The sequence below is a fragment of the Cebus imitator genome, unplaced genomic scaffold (assembly GCF_001604975.1).
Source record: "Cebus imitator isolate Cc_AM_T3 unplaced genomic scaffold, Cebus_imitator-1.0 Scaffold43, whole genome shotgun sequence".
NCBI classification, from domain to species: domain Eukaryota; kingdom Metazoa; phylum Chordata; class Mammalia; order Primates; family Cebidae; genus Cebus; species Cebus imitator.
Genome location: NW_016107358.1, coordinates 1942931 through 1958527, shown reverse-complemented (window position 1 = coordinate 1958527; position 15597 = coordinate 1942931). Strand labels below are relative to the sequence as shown.

Below are 15597 nucleotides of genomic sequence, written 5' to 3'. Positions count from 1 at the left end.
TTCTTTCCTTGACCAAGTCAGGATACTAGCTCAGCTGATGGAGGTCTATGGAACCAAGCAAAGAGATTAATTAATGAGGATTGTGTGTGTGTTGCTGCTGATGGTGGTGGGAAGGTGGGTGTTTCAGGAGATGGAAAATCCAAGACCAGAGGGAGAAAAAATAAGACTAAAAGGCTAAAGTCTAAGAAGCCAGAAGTGTAGGCCTTTTTCTTTTTTCTCCAACCTGGAGATTCAGGGAGAAAAGAGCAGGAATAAAGCAGATTGATGGGAAACACTGACAGTGTTGATAATATACCCAATGTAGAACAAGCTATTCTACATTGCTATTCAAAGTTCATTTTTATTTGCTCCTGGGGTATAATAAAGAGTGAATCAACGGAATTGAAAGGTCCAGGAACATTTTGAAACTTCATTCATTTAGTCATTTATTGACTGCTTCACTAATGACTTCAGAATATAATTACTCTATGCCTACTATATGCTGGGTGCAATGCTATGTGATAGGAATACTACACCTGTCTTAGCCTATTCAGGATTCTATAACAGAATAGCACAAACTTGATAACTTATAAACAATATAAATTTACTTATCATAGTTCTGAAGGTGGGTAAGTCCAAAATTAAGATTGCTGGTAGATTTGGTGTCTAGTGAGTGCTTACTTCTGTGTCCACAGGAAGCAGTCTTCCGGCTGTAATTTCACATGGCAGAAAAGGTAAGAAGCTCTCTAGGGTTTCTTTTATAATGGCTTTAATTCTATTCATAATTGCTTTGCCCTCATGACCTAATCGCTGCTCAGAGTCTCCACATCCAAACACTATTACTTTGGGAATTAAGTTTCACTATATAAATTTTGGGTGAATACAAACATTCAGTCTATAGCACTGCCTTTATAGAGAGACAGATACATAAATAAATGTCAGACATTAATAAAAACACCAAAAATGCTATGAAGATTATGAGAAGGTTTATCATGAGACACTTTAACTGACTTTTGAAGGATAAATGAGAGTTTCCTAAGCTAAAAAAAAAAGTGAGCCCAAAGTTTTTATCCAATCTCATAGCTCTGTGAGATTGCATTCATCCTTTCTTCTTTATCACAGCTGAATCATCTGCCATCTTGGCTTGTTGGCATTAGGTAGGCAATAAAAATGAGATAAACAAGTAAAAAGATATAAGCGAGAGGGGGCAATGAGGCAGGCAGGTGGAGATCATCTTGATGGGGTTTATATTTCTTCATTCAGTAGTTTAGTGAAATTAGTGAGGCCTAGTAGAATACTATTTCTTCACTTCAACCTATTTTCTATTTTTTAACTTACGTACACTTCATCAACATGTGGAAGTAAAGTATAGTAAAGGTAGTAAGGTGACAATAGAAGATAATGGCTAAAACTATTGACTTTAGATTCTAGAAGTTCTCAGTTCAGATTCAAAAGTTCAGATTCCCCACTCTAGGCCTCAGGTGCCTCCTCTATAAACTAAAGGGGTTTAGCTTATCCATTGCACCCTGATGCGCTGACCCCTGCAGTTTTCCCACATGTGGGGAAACTAGATTGCATAATTTGCAGTAGTGGCAGACTGTGATCCCACTTTCCCTTGGTTTTAAAAAAGGAAAATCTTGAGGTTTGTTTAAGATAAGAGCGATCACTGTCTAGGAGTTAAGCTTGGAGAAGAATAGAAAGATCTTGAATGTCAGACCACAAATTTTGCACTAAATTTAATTTGTTTTCTATTTAATAAAGCACCTGGGTTCTTAAATTATGAATAAAAATAGTGAAAATTTATGAGCTAGAAGGTTCTCTCTATTATTATTCACTGTAGATAATGGTAAGGCAGTTATATGAAAAATTATTCTGGAGTAGATGACTTGCCTGTGCCTTTGAGATATGACACTTAGGTTCTGAGCCCAGTTCTGGATCACCATGTGACTCCTCCCCTGCCTTTAGTTTCTCCATGTGTAAAAGAATAAATATGAAGAGTACATAGAGATGCATTCTAAAGGTATCTCCGATTCTAAAACATTTGAGAAGGAATGGGGTGCAGTATTAAGAGCAGAAATTATTTATCTCAATGAAATAGACTATTATTCTTAAGGAGCAACACTACTCCCACCTTTAGCCTACTTCCTAAGCTTATTCAACATTGAAAAGAAATTTTGTGATTTTTCCAAACATTTACTTTGGCATACAAATGGAGAGCCTAAAAATTGGTAGGCCTTAGGTTGTGGCCTCTGCAATTCCATACTCCTCAGTACTGAATGGATTCAGGCACTGCTGGCCTCCATGTCTGGATGAACCATCCCTGGTTAATATTTGTAATCATGGCCCTAAGGCATTGGAAAACCAAAGGCTGCCCTCTGCATCACCAGAAAAGATTGAATTAGAGATAACTTCAGGTTTCTTGTTGGGAGTACATTTTATTGTATTTCAGTGTTTTGAAAATTGGGACTAGAAGCCTACTGTGGAAAGATGTTTGTGTAAACTCGAGTATGTGACTAATCTGCACATCTCCTTCCTTAACCATTCCAGATAACAGAGTTTTCTGGACTTGTTTTTTATGCTGGAGAATAATATTTTTACCCTCAAGGAGAGATAATCACCTCAGGACAATTTGGACTATTGAAAAAAAAAGGTAGTAAATACAACACAATTTTTCCTATTAAACATTTTATATATAAACTAAATACAGTGTGGACTTAAAAAAATGTATGAAAGTAGCACTTCAAGAGATTTTTGGCTTTGCATCTTTCTCTAGAGCTCTGTACAAGAAAAATACTCTATTTCTGCAACTTCACAAAAATGATGATGTGTTGCGTTTGGAAGTACTTATCAATAAGGGACCTCCCCACCTTTGGGGACTTCTTGCAGGTTGTTGGAAAAAAGCTAAAAGGAGCACCTCAAAATGTCCTCGGTGGCTTTGTTTGGAGAAGTTTAGAAGCCTTGGAGCCTGCTCATGGAACAGTTTTGAGGTGGAGGCGGGCAGGAAAACACTGAGTTTGAGTAACAAAGAAGCGGGAGAATATTAACCTTTGACAGCTCCATAATTACTCTCACCCCACTCCCAAAACAAAACAAAACACGTACAGGAATGTAACAAGCAATGTGAAGTCGGTGGGGAGAGGAGAGGGAAGCAGACAGCTGGAAAGTTACTGCAGCAAGTAGAAAGAGAAACCTAAATTGTGAACGTTAAAAACGATTGGTAAATCTCTCCTCTCTGCCTTCTGAATAAAACCATACTTTGCCTAGAGACCCTAGCCTTCTCGAAGACTTCAGTAATCCGTCCTGGAAAATCGCATGGGACTGATGCACACAGTACCAGTCCAATCCATTTTCTGGTTTGCAGAGGAAAATCCGGTCCGGAGTTTATTTTTAGCAGCATTTCCCTGTGACCGAATGCTACAGCTCCTCAGCTGGGATCACTGAGGACCGAATTGGGGAGCGAGGCGAAGGGGGCGGGGGAGCGGGAGGCGGTGAAAAGGGGAGGGGGGACGCCCTGCGCATGCGTGCCAGCGCCCATGCAAATCTGCTGTACATCCAGAGAGCAAAGTGGGATGATCTGTCACTACACCTGCAGCACCACGCTCGGAGGACAGCTCCTGCCTGCAGCTTCCAGACCCAGGTAAAAAAAAAAAAAAAAAAATCTGAGCGGGCACCGTGCATGCATTTCCGTATCAGATGCGCGTCGCAACGTATCCCCTGTAGAGGCAATCTGCTGCTGCTCCTAAGTGTCCTTTGGTGGCTGATTGCAGCTTCAAGGTTTAAGAAATCCCATCTTTCAGGAAGCCTGAGGGGAAGGAAGGAAGGAAATACGGGCGAAATCATCAGATTGGCTTCCCAGATTTGGGAATCTGAAGCGGGCCCACATCTTCCGGCCAACTTCCATTGAACTTCCCAGCACTCGAAAGGGACCGAAATGGAGAGCAAAGGTATGTGGTTGTCCCTATCGGGGGACTTCCCGCTGCATGTGCGTGTGGCTAAGGCAATCCTCGGCGAGGGGACTGCAGTGCTTGGGGAGCGAACATCATACTAGGTCGATAGAGGAGGAGATGCTGTGTCCGTTGCAGCACTGGGGAAGTGTGGCAGGAAGGCGACTTCTTTTTAACTCCCACAGCTTGGAAGACGGTGTTTAATACTCCATCAGTTGCGTAGTGAAGTGTGATGAGTTTTTTTGGGGGGGGAGGTGGGGGGAGTCCCCCCAAAATGGAGGAGGAGGAGGAGGTATGTGTTAGTAAAGCAATATCTTTTCTATATAATGGATGGACTCAAATAAATCTATTTCAGTTGCTTTAGAATTGCTGACGGGCACGTTTCTATCTGATATCCAATAATGCATTGCTCAAAAAAAAAAATGTTTGAATTTCTCCACCCCCACCTCATGAAGATGGTATTTCTGGGTGTGTATGACCACATCCTACTGCATTTTGAATACATATCAGCAGAGAAATTGGGTCTATTTGAAACAGCATGCGTTAGAACTGACCTCTAAGAAGAACAGTGTATCGGAGAACTGCTTGGCTTCCAAGTATGATGCATTTACTAGTTCTGGACATGTATATATTAATGTTCTCCTCATAAGCAAATCTGCATAATGTATACATACCAACTGAAAAATGAACTGTAAAAATCCACTTCTGAATGGCATATTGAACACAGATAAACACAATGACTGTTACAATTACAAGATTAGATATCTTTTGGATTTAACCCCATCTATGCAGGTCTGTTTCTCCTTCTCCTTAAAACGCCCACCAGATTGTGAGAGCCTTTAGTGATATGGTGGTCAGATATCCAGGAGGCATACTGGATGTATTTAATTCTGGCGAAATCAGAAGAAATGATGTCAACTTTCATGAAACTATATTCATTACCCAGAACTCGGGAAGCTATATTTGAAACAAGATTTTATTTTTAAACCAGGAATGTCAGTCACTGTGGTAATGTACTTAGGATCAGGGAGTGGTGGTGAGTTACCTATTTCTGGATTGATTAATGAAACTGGAGTGTTGAATAATAGCAGTTCTATGTTCAATAAAGTATTTGGAGTATTTAATTAGTAGATTTAAAGTTTTTGAATCTAGGTAAGCATTTATAGTGTACAAAGAGCTGAATCAACATGGATTAAGACTAGCTGGCAATTTTCCGTTCAGGCAAATTATTCTTATGATACATTCATGGGCATCTCCATGTCTCACAATGATGTACATATATGAGAGAATTCATGCCTATAAATATACATGAGGCATATATTAACTCTATTATTGAATCCATTTTAAAATAAAAAAACCAGTCCTTTTTAACACATAAAGATCTGTAATATTCTAGTTGATTAAGTATTTCTGGAGCATAAGGTTAACAACAGAAAAAGAGTATCATTTTACTATGAAACAGTTTTTCTTGCTTAGATGACACCTGGTATTTGGTCATTAAATTTTGTTATCTGACAAGGACTCTTGGTAACAGTTTTGCCTCCAATGTATATACCAATTCCTGGCCTGTCATAAAAAGAGGCTATATCCCTCAGCAATAATTTTATTTTCCTTCATTGCCCATAAAACATGCTACATGTCACTCAGCATTCCAGGCGGTTTAATTATCAGATTGCTAACTGTAGCGTTCTAGTTATTCAGTCTTTTGAGTTCAGAAAGGAGAAAGAAGCTCAGAAATATATCTGGGAAGAATCAGTTCAGAAGTTCTATGTCAAACAAGATAGCAGTGATATAGTGAATCACAGCACTGATCCAAAGGCAATGAAGACTTTTGCCGTAAGCCAACATTGTGGACATTTTGCAGAGGTCCCATAATTGCCCCTGACAGAAAAATATGATGAAAGTCTTTATGCACGTTAGTTCCTGGACTTTCTTAATGAAGCTGAGTTAGCCACTTGGCAATCAGATTAAGAATGGCTAATTACTTACACATTGGCCTCACTTTCTAAGTTGATGCAAATGGCACAGTGAACGATGGTAGCTAGCTTGAAATTTTTATTCCAGCCAAAAAGAGTGTATTAAGAGAAATGTGTATCCGTGTTTCATTCTAATTGGTGCACCTTTCACATTTTCTTCTGCCATGTGCAAACTTCTTTCCCCAACAGATTCAAATCTAATTCTAGGAAGACATTCTCAAATGTATGTATATATAATACTTTTCTATTAGAAACACTTTAAGGATAGGGTCAGAGTCATATTGCATGATTCAGTTGAGGGTTCAAGAGTTCTCTATCCCATATGCTAATCTAATGGCCTGTATAATCTCGAATCCCATGGCCAACACTTGACAACCTTCACATTAACTCTAGCATTTGTAAACCTTTCTTAGAGCATTTGTTCAGTGTCCAGATAGTTGAACTTCAGCTATTTATAAATAAGATCATTTATTTTTGCTCCCTTATTTACAACTTTGCATCACTCCCTGTCATACAGGGTAAAGAAGAGAGGAAAATAAATCAATTGATCTAAAGTTTAATTTATGATCTAATTTCAGTGGTTTTTGTGCACCATGTATTTAACATTGTCTGAAAGATTTAGGTTGGCACACAGTCTGAGCGGCTCTGACAGAATTTGTGCCTTGCATATCTTAAGGACTTGAGATTCTTAAATGAGAGAAAGTGTTTAGTATTTAGACCAGTGGTTCACAAAGTTTGCTGCACATTAGAATCACCTGACATACTTTCTAAACATACTCCTCCTGGGATGGCACCCCATACCAATGAAATTAGAATATTGGGGTGTAAAAAAAAAGCATAGGTATTTTCTTTAGAGGTCCCTAGGTACGGCAATGTTTGGAAATCACTGATTTAGACTCTTGATTGTCAAAATGTGGTTTGCAGACAAAGTTTTTAGAACTTCAAAATCTCCATCTTTACTCCAGTTCTATTGAATCAGAATTTGAATTTTGACAAAATACCTAGGTAATTTGCATGCACATTAATGTTTGAGAAGCATGATTTAGAGTGAGGAAAGAGGCAGGCTGCCTTCCTGCCTTCCTTCCTTCCTTCCTTCTTCTCTTCTTCCCTTCTTCCTTCCTTCCTCCCTCCCTCCCTCCTTTTCCCTTCCCCCTTTCTTCTTTACCCCTCCCTCCCTTCTTCTCCTCCCCTCTCCTCTCCTCCCTGCTTCTATCCTCTCCTTTTCTCTCCCTTCCCTTCTCTTCCCCTCCTCTCTGCTTCCCTCCCCTCCCCTCTTCTTTTCTCCCCTCCCCTCATCTTCCTTCCCTTCTCCCCTCCTGTCTTTTCCTTTCCTCTCCTCTCTCTCTCTCTCTCTCTCACACACACACACACACACACACACACACACCACTCACCTCTCCCTGACCCCCACCCATATCACGTCTTTCTTTGTCTAGGTAGATTTCTGGCCTCAAGCTGGCATATTATCTGTAGAAACACCTGTAGAGCTTTTCAAATGGGAAGATGCTTAGGCCATACACCTAATGATTTGGGTTTAATTAGTTCTGGAGTGGGATCTGGGCATAAGTTTTTTTTGTTTGTTTTGTGCGTGCGTGCGTGCGTGTGTGTGTGTGTGTGTGTGTGTGTGTGTTCTTTTCTTTTTTTGAGATGAAGTTTTGCTCTTGTTGTCCAGGTTGGAGGGCAGTGGAGCAATCTCTGCTCACTGTGACCTCTGCCTCCCAGGTTCAAGCAATTCTCCTGCCTCAGCCTCCTAAGTAACTGGGATTACAGGCACCTGCCACCAAGCCCAGCTAATTTTTTGTGTTTTTAGTAGAGATGGGGTTTCACTATGTTGGCCAGGCTGGTCTCGAACCCCTGATCTCAGGCGATCCACCCATCTCAGCCTCCCAAAAAGTGCTGGGATTATAGGCATGAGCCACTGCACCTTGGCATAAGTATTTTTAAATGGCTCCCAAGTGATGCTAATGGATGGCCAGAGTTAGCCACTGATGTTGGACATTACTACTGGTGGTCCACAAACAAGCAGCATTTGCATCACCTGAGAACTTGTTAGAAATGCAGAATATCAGTCCCTACCCCAGATCTACCAAATCAAATCTGAATTTCAACAAAATCTAATGGTCATTTTTATGCACTTTAAAATTTGAGAAGCACTGATGTAGCTCTCAGGGAACTGATTGTAACTAAGAATGGATGACACCACTCCAGGCACCTCAGTAGAGAAGATTTGATATTATCTGACTAATCAATATGGAGGCTCATGGATATGTGATTATGTTCTAAGTCTTTTGGTTGTTTTTGGAAACAACAGAAATGAAATGAAAAAGAAACTGTGTGCCTCATAGTGAGATCAGAAAACAAATTCACTTTTAAATACCCTCGCTGCTCATCCTCCAATCACTTACTTTTGACCCCCAATTATCCTTAAATATTTATTCTCTACATTCCTTTTAAGCTCCTGACAAAGTCTGCTGTTAACTCATGGTAATGTGATATATTTGACTACGTAAATCAAGGCACTTCTAAACAGAGTGAATCCAGCTTTATCCTCCTCTATTGTCACATCTCTGTTCAACCCTTTTGAGATTCCTTTGACATGTCCCTTGCCACATTGAATTAATATTTTATTGGTATAATCTGTATGACCTGTTTGTCCCCCACATCCTGCATTTCTTGCAGTCAACATAATTTTTGTGCTTTTTATTTAAACAAATATTTATTAAGCACCTAATATGTACCGAATGTACCTAGTTCTGAGAATATGAAAGAAAACTAAGATGCAGTCTGATCTTGACGATTACACTCTTCTATCTTCACGAATATACTAACCTTCTTGTGAGCATGATATGAGTCTCTAACATTCCAGCAAACACCTAGGTGTCTACCTCAGGTAGAATATTTTAGTTTGCATAGTAGGGATTCGGATTATATGCATTGGATAGCCTTAATTAGTTTTTGATGTCAACTTTATGCATCCAGAGATTGTAAATTGGGAGAGTGTGGGAAATTTAGTTACCAGGAGGGCTCCCAGAAACATCAGTGTGATTCCAGAACACGGAAGGGAATAACTTGACCTGTTTTCTCAATAGAGACCTGCACGTATATTCCCAAGGAAGACTCAATTCTCTATTCTAGATTTCACACCAGCCATCAGAATTCAGTTAGGGGCATGGACCAACACATTTAAGGTATAGAACAGTCATTTCTCTGTAGCCAGAAAGATTAACTCTGCAGGGGAGAAAGGAAATGTCTATTAGTATATCAGTAATCAGTAATATTAGCAGTCAGTATATCAGAAATGGAAAGTGATTTTAAGAAGAGCTACTTTGTGGTCAAACATTAACAACAACAATAATGAAAGACTGAGCCGGTATATATAGTGAGATAAGTAAAATATAAGTCAGTAAAATCATGATATATAGTCACTGGGCATAGGAAATACAGGTTCTTACCCCAGCTCTCATGGTGTAAATTTGGACAAATCTCTTCCTCTCTGGATCTCAAGATTCTTAAATATCAAAGGGGGTCCAGTTCATTTAATTTAAAATATCGAGTTGCCACATTGTTCCAGGCACATTATTAAATTCGGGGGAAAGAGGTATAAATAGTTTATTGACTTGCCCTCTAAAAGCTTACAGTGTAGGGATACATGAACAGGATCAAGAGATGTTTATTTCTAATATTTTATGTGTCTTCTCCATTCATCTTTCAGAGTTCTAGTAGGTTATCTGGGAGGCTAGACTACAAAGTCTTACAGTGATTAATAAGCTCCAAAGAGGCACGTAATCGTCCACTGAAATAATTCCTCCCTTTTGTTTCCCCTTGGGTTTATTTAAACAAAGTTATTGTGTGGGAGAACATTTCAATTCAAGCTATGTATCTGCTATAAAAGCTATTCCACCCAACTAGCTACCTGCATAACATGTTTCCTGCCTTAGGTTATTATGAGGCTTGTTGGCCTCAGTAATGAGTCTAGGGGAGGCCAACCTTCTTGCCATGCCATTCCCTTATCCCTGTTCTTTTATGCTTTTAAGTTTCTGAAGCACAAACCTTATTAGGTATGGTGTTTTATGGCTACTGAGTGACCAATAATTGTTTATTGCATCTGTTAATATTGAGTTTCCTGATTTGTCACATATTTACAGCCATAAATAACATTTACAAGACACTTTGTACTTTTTCAAAAGGCTTTTAATACATATGATCTCCCTTAAAACCCTGTCATTGGGCATTTTGACTTTATTTTATAGATAACAAAACAAAAGCTCATAAAGACTAAGTGATTTAGGCAATTCATCTTATCTCTGTTTCTCCGTAAAACAGGAATTATACCCACCCCAAGCTCCATACCATAATGTCATGATTATGAAATAAAACTCATGTTAATAAAGTAGTTAGAACTCTTTGGAATTATAATCTGACTTTCCTTATTTTTTAGCTATATTTCCCTTTTCACTAGGCTCTGAGATCCTGGATGGTAGAAATTGGTCCTCTGCCATCTTTGTCGTTTTAGCAGCAAGTATACTGCATAGACACTCAACAAATCATCTGCATTAACTTCCACAAAAGTTTTAATTTACCAAAAGAGATTTCTTTTGTGCTTATTCTACAGTTTTAACAGTAACTTCCCCAACACCTGAATCTGTCTCTATTTTGCTAGGGCTTAGTTTTGAGGCAGTTACATAACATCGTATGGGTTTGGGGATGTATAATACCTTGGATGGGTTTAAAACATAAACTGTGTAAATTTGGGCCACTAACAATGGTTCAGTCAGGGGTGCATCTCAGAACTACTGGACATCCTGAAGTACTTGGAACTCAGATATTTAAGAAGCACTCAGGTGATGAGGATGTACATCCTTGTTTATGAATCCATAGATAATTTCCAATGGTTACTATGAAACTAACACATACATGTGTTCTTTATCAAGAACACTCTAGGGCTCCTACTGCCTGGGACTTGTATTTTATTATCACTCTCTTTAGCGTTAAGGGAGTGTGTGTAGAAGAGAGACTTCATTTCTGTACTACAGACTTGGGATTGAAAATAGATATGCAAAATAGATGGCAAGAGTTTGAGGCTAAGATGACATGCCATTTTCCCCAGCATCTTCTTCCTCATTTCCTTATTAGCATGCTTGCATGCAGAGCACGGTAGGATTTTTTTAGGATCTATGTCAATAGTTCTAATTTTAGCTTTCTCAGCTCTCCAGTTACTTTTTGAAATAGTCCCTGTCTCCTTGTCTTTGGGAATGTGAGACTCCCACCCAGGGAGGCCGTGGTATTTAACTGCTGCGATGCCGCTGATGGCACCTAGGCAGAAGTCCCAAAGGACACCTGTTGCCCCTTCACAGATCTTTTCTTTTTTCTCTAGCACATACTCTGCCTGGCTTTCTACCTGAAACAAGCCCTACTAATGATTCAAAAAGCACACATAATTAAAAGTGGGGCTTTAAACTATGTGAAAGAAGTAAAGGGAAGCTGCCATTCTGTGGTTTCTCTTTTGTTTGTGGATTGGCCATTAGCCTGAGAAGCAGCCCCAAGGGACTAGACTGCAGAAAAGGAATCCAGAAACTTTCAGAGGCCATTCCGAAGATAACTAAACACACCAAAGAGTCCTTTAACAAGCAGGTAGGAGGAGGCAGCAATGCCAATTTCTGCTTTCCTCATTCATTTCTACAATTATTACCCATGTGAAAAAATCAGGTACTGATGCCACTAAAACAGATTGGACAAACCTCAACACAGGCACACTGGGAAATTTCTTTTCAGATAATTAGAAACTGAAAAATCTAGATATGCTTCCTGTTTCAAAATGTGTGTTTTTTTCTTTTTTGCCATTAGTCTCTTTCACATGTTATAATAAATTGGGTTTAGATACTCTACAAACAAGACTATTATATAAGATTTATTATACTATCATTCTAATTGTTTAAATCTGGAAAGTTTAAAATTAGATATTTACACATTGTATCTAGAGGCTCTTCTTTCAGTTCAAAATATTTTCAGCTATTCCAGCAATATTTAAAATTGAATTTAACTTCTTTCTTTCTTCTGTGATTTAAAGGAGAAATATTTGCTTTGTATCAAGATAAAGGTTTCCATGTAAATCATTCTTTATTTGCAAGCCTACAAATAACTTAAAATGAGGTGAAATGGGCACTTTTAACTATGGATGTTGATTCACATTAGCATAAAAGGCAAATAGGTGATGCAAATATAGCAAAACCCTCAATAACATGAACCTGAGGGAGGCACCTAAAGCAATAGCATGGACCACTCAGTGTCAGCCTTTTAAAATAAGACCATCGGTTGATTGAGTCAACAAACAATATTTCCCTAGAATCTGCTATTGCTGAGCTTTTCCAACTGGGGTATGCATACTGTGGGATTATGACACTGTATACTCTGGTGATACACTGAGGCGTAAAATAAACATGGTGCACATTCACACGAAATATAACTAAGATTCTAATATATTAATCTAACAGACTACTGAGATTATTCTAATCTAATCTATTAAATGCTAGAAGATCTGGTTTCAGTTCTGGTTCTTCTGTTCTATGGATGAACCTTGCAAAAATTTCTTCTCTCTGAAGCTCGATGTACTAAATCTCTCTCTCTTTTTAAACTCAGTTTGCCCGTTATTTTGTTATTACAAAGAAATTGTTATTTTAAGCTTGTTTTTATTCTTCCTTGATTCTCTTTAGGCTTAACTTCTATAGAAAATAAAACAGGGTGATCATAATTACCACATCAAATGTTAAGGACTCAGTGGGTTTGAGCTAGCTTTTTAATGCTGTGAATTGCACAACTGAAGTTGTTGGGTTTGTAAGTCTATTGGGCAATTAATTAAATTCTGAGTGAGAAAGCAGTAAGACAGAGGAAAAAGACTACTTGGCTAAAGTTTGTATATAGCATGATTGTGATCACATAGGTCACAGGTATTATGTCTGAATTGATGGATGGCTGCAGTCGCCTTGTGGAAAAGACCCTGTCTTGGGAATCCAGAGATCTGGATTTGAATCCTAATTCCCACCCCACCTTCAGTTTGAGCTGGTCACTTTCTTTCAATGGCCTTGTTCTTCATCTGCAAAATAAGAGTGGATTAGAGGCAAGATTCCTTTCACTTCTGGAATTGAAAGAACCAGCATTTGTGAAGTGTTCATATAGGAACTACAGTGGATACATGCTGTTTAAAGGTTTATGATTGGTGGCTGGGTGCAGTGGCTCACGCCTGTAATCCCAGCACTTTGGGAGACCGAGATGGGAGGGTCACGAGGTCAGCAGTTTGAGACCAGCCTGACCAACATGGTGAAACTTCATCTCTACTAAAAATACAAAAAATAGCCGTGCGTGGTGCTGCGCTCCTGTAATTCCAGCTACTCAGGAGGCTGAGGCAGGAGTATCGCTTGAACCCGGGAGGTGGAAGTTGCAGTGAGCTGAGACTGCGCCACTGCACTTCAGCCTGGGCGACAGACTGAGACTCTGTCTCAAAAAAAAAAAATTTATGATTGGCTGCTTGTTCTCTCCTATCTCTTTTGGCGAACTGGATGATATTTTTGCTTAGCAGATTGTACATTATGTTTTTATAACGTCTTTTTTTCACCCTCATAATATGTCCTCTTTACAATTAAGATGAGTTTATTTATACATCAGTCATATGTGAAATTGATTCAGTGGATATTGTTTTCTTCTCTCTGCCAGCCCTAACCAGCACCTTCTTGCTAAAAAAAAAAAAAAGAAAGAAAAGAAAAGAAAAAAGAAAGACTAACAAAATAATGACAAGCAATCCAAGTGCTGCGTGTTTTACTGACATTATTGATTTTCTTTAGTTCTCAATCATTAGTAATATGTTATTCAAAAACAATTGCATTCAGTCCTTCATTGCCTTCAAACAATTTAAAAACCAATAATTATCTCTTCGAAAGCTTGATTGGCTACTGATTATTTTAGACAGAAGAAGCATTTTTTGCTACCAGATTAAAGTTATCCAAGGCTAACCAACCCAAATGCCCATCGATGATAGACTGGACAGGGAAAATGTGGCACATATACACCATGGAATACCATGCAGACATCAAAAACGTTGAGTTCATGTCCTTTGTAGAGACATGGATGAACCTGGAAACCATCATTCTCAGCAAACTGACACAAGAGCAGAAAATCAAACACTGCATGTTCTCACTCATAGGTGGGTGTTGAACAATGAGAACACATGGACACAGGGAGGGGAGCACTACACACTGGAGTCTGTTGGGGGGAAATAGGGGAGGGATAGTGCCGGGTGGGGAGCTGGGGAGAGATAGCATGGGGAGAAATGCCAGATATAGGTGAAGGAGAGGAAGGCAGCAAATCACACTGCCATGTATGTACCTATGCAACAATCTTTAATGTTCTTCGCATGTACCCCAAAACCTAAAATGCAATAAAAAATAAAAAATAAATAATAAAGTTATCCGAGGTTAAGGGTTTCATGGTTAATAAACTAAATTTTTAAATTACGCACAGAATAAAAGAAAGAGAAATATTTAACAGCCATTAACATGTTTATGAACATGAGTTGTAATCAGAAGGGTTTATGACATAATGGTAATTATAAAAACAGAACATGTGGCTATATGCACTGATTATAATGTAAAATTTGTTTGGTTATTGACAAATAGTAGATTGTAATATGCAAAAGGTGGCAATATTTGGATAATGATGATTGAATTATGAGTGGACTTTTGTCCTTTTCCAAATATTTTATCAATATTATATTACAGTTTTTTCCCCAAAAAGCAGATTTTTTTTTCTATGTTTTATTGGAAAAAAACTATAATAGGTGTTGGGCTCAAGTATAAACTTAAACAAATCCAGATAAACTTAAAAATGCTCTTCATTCTTTGCTTTATTCATGTCAAACATTGGAAGGACATTTGAAAATACAACTAAGTCTTTTGAAATAATGCTTATGCAGCTTTTACTATGTTGAGGCACTGTGCTTTACATATAATGACTTACTTAAGCCTCATAAAAACCCAATGAGGCAGGCACTATTGTCATCCCTATTTTAGGGATTAGAAAAGTTAGAAATATTAAGTAATTTGCCCAGGTCACACAGCTAGGAATTTGCAGACTGGCTTCAGAGTCTATGAGCTTAACCACTACTTAACACTTAAGGCATACTTTACTATAGTCTTATATGCTAATCAACCTTCTTTTGTTACTGAAAAACTAGTCCCACTGTATGTGCACAGATTTTATTAACCTTCAGAATACCCAATCTCTGCAGGCTTAGTCTCACTTCAGCCCTGGGCCAATGAGATACAGGCTTGAGGAATCACTGGGACTTCCTGCCTATTATCAGGTGGGCTGAAGAAAGAATCCAAGGCTCTTCTGTACCTTACACTGGCTTCCACCCCTAAGGACTTAATTAAGCATCGGTTTGCAGCTTCTTTTTCTAACCCTCGAAATGAATAACTGTTCTGCTTATCAAGGAAGCTCAGTGGTGTGGTAGAAAGATCCTAAGACTTAACACACAACTAACAACTTTTTAGTCTCTGTAACTTGGGTAAGAGCTATTTCTGTGGCCTTGCTTCCTAATTTGTACAATAATTCTCTTTCAAGATTAATGAGACAAATGAGGAAAATATATATTAAGAACCAAATCTAAAATTAGTAGTCAATAATTACAGCTGCTACTGTTGTTATGC

At 38.6% G+C, this 15597-nt stretch overlaps 1 protein-coding gene across 1 annotated transcript in view; it reads left to right on the top strand.

Moving 5' to 3' along the window:
* The first annotated feature begins 3483 nt into the window (after positions 1-3483).
* The window catches only part of FGF12 (fibroblast growth factor 12), a 577089-nt gene continuing 564975 nt past the window's right edge, over positions 3484-15597 (top strand). The window contains exons 1-2 of the mRNA XM_017526634.2: positions 3484-3616; positions 3777-3923. Of these exons, the coding sequence (XP_017382123.1) occupies positions 3911-3923 (13 nt within the window). The 5' untranslated portion in view covers positions 3484-3616; positions 3777-3910. The remainder of the gene's footprint in view (positions 3617-3776; positions 3924-15597) is intronic.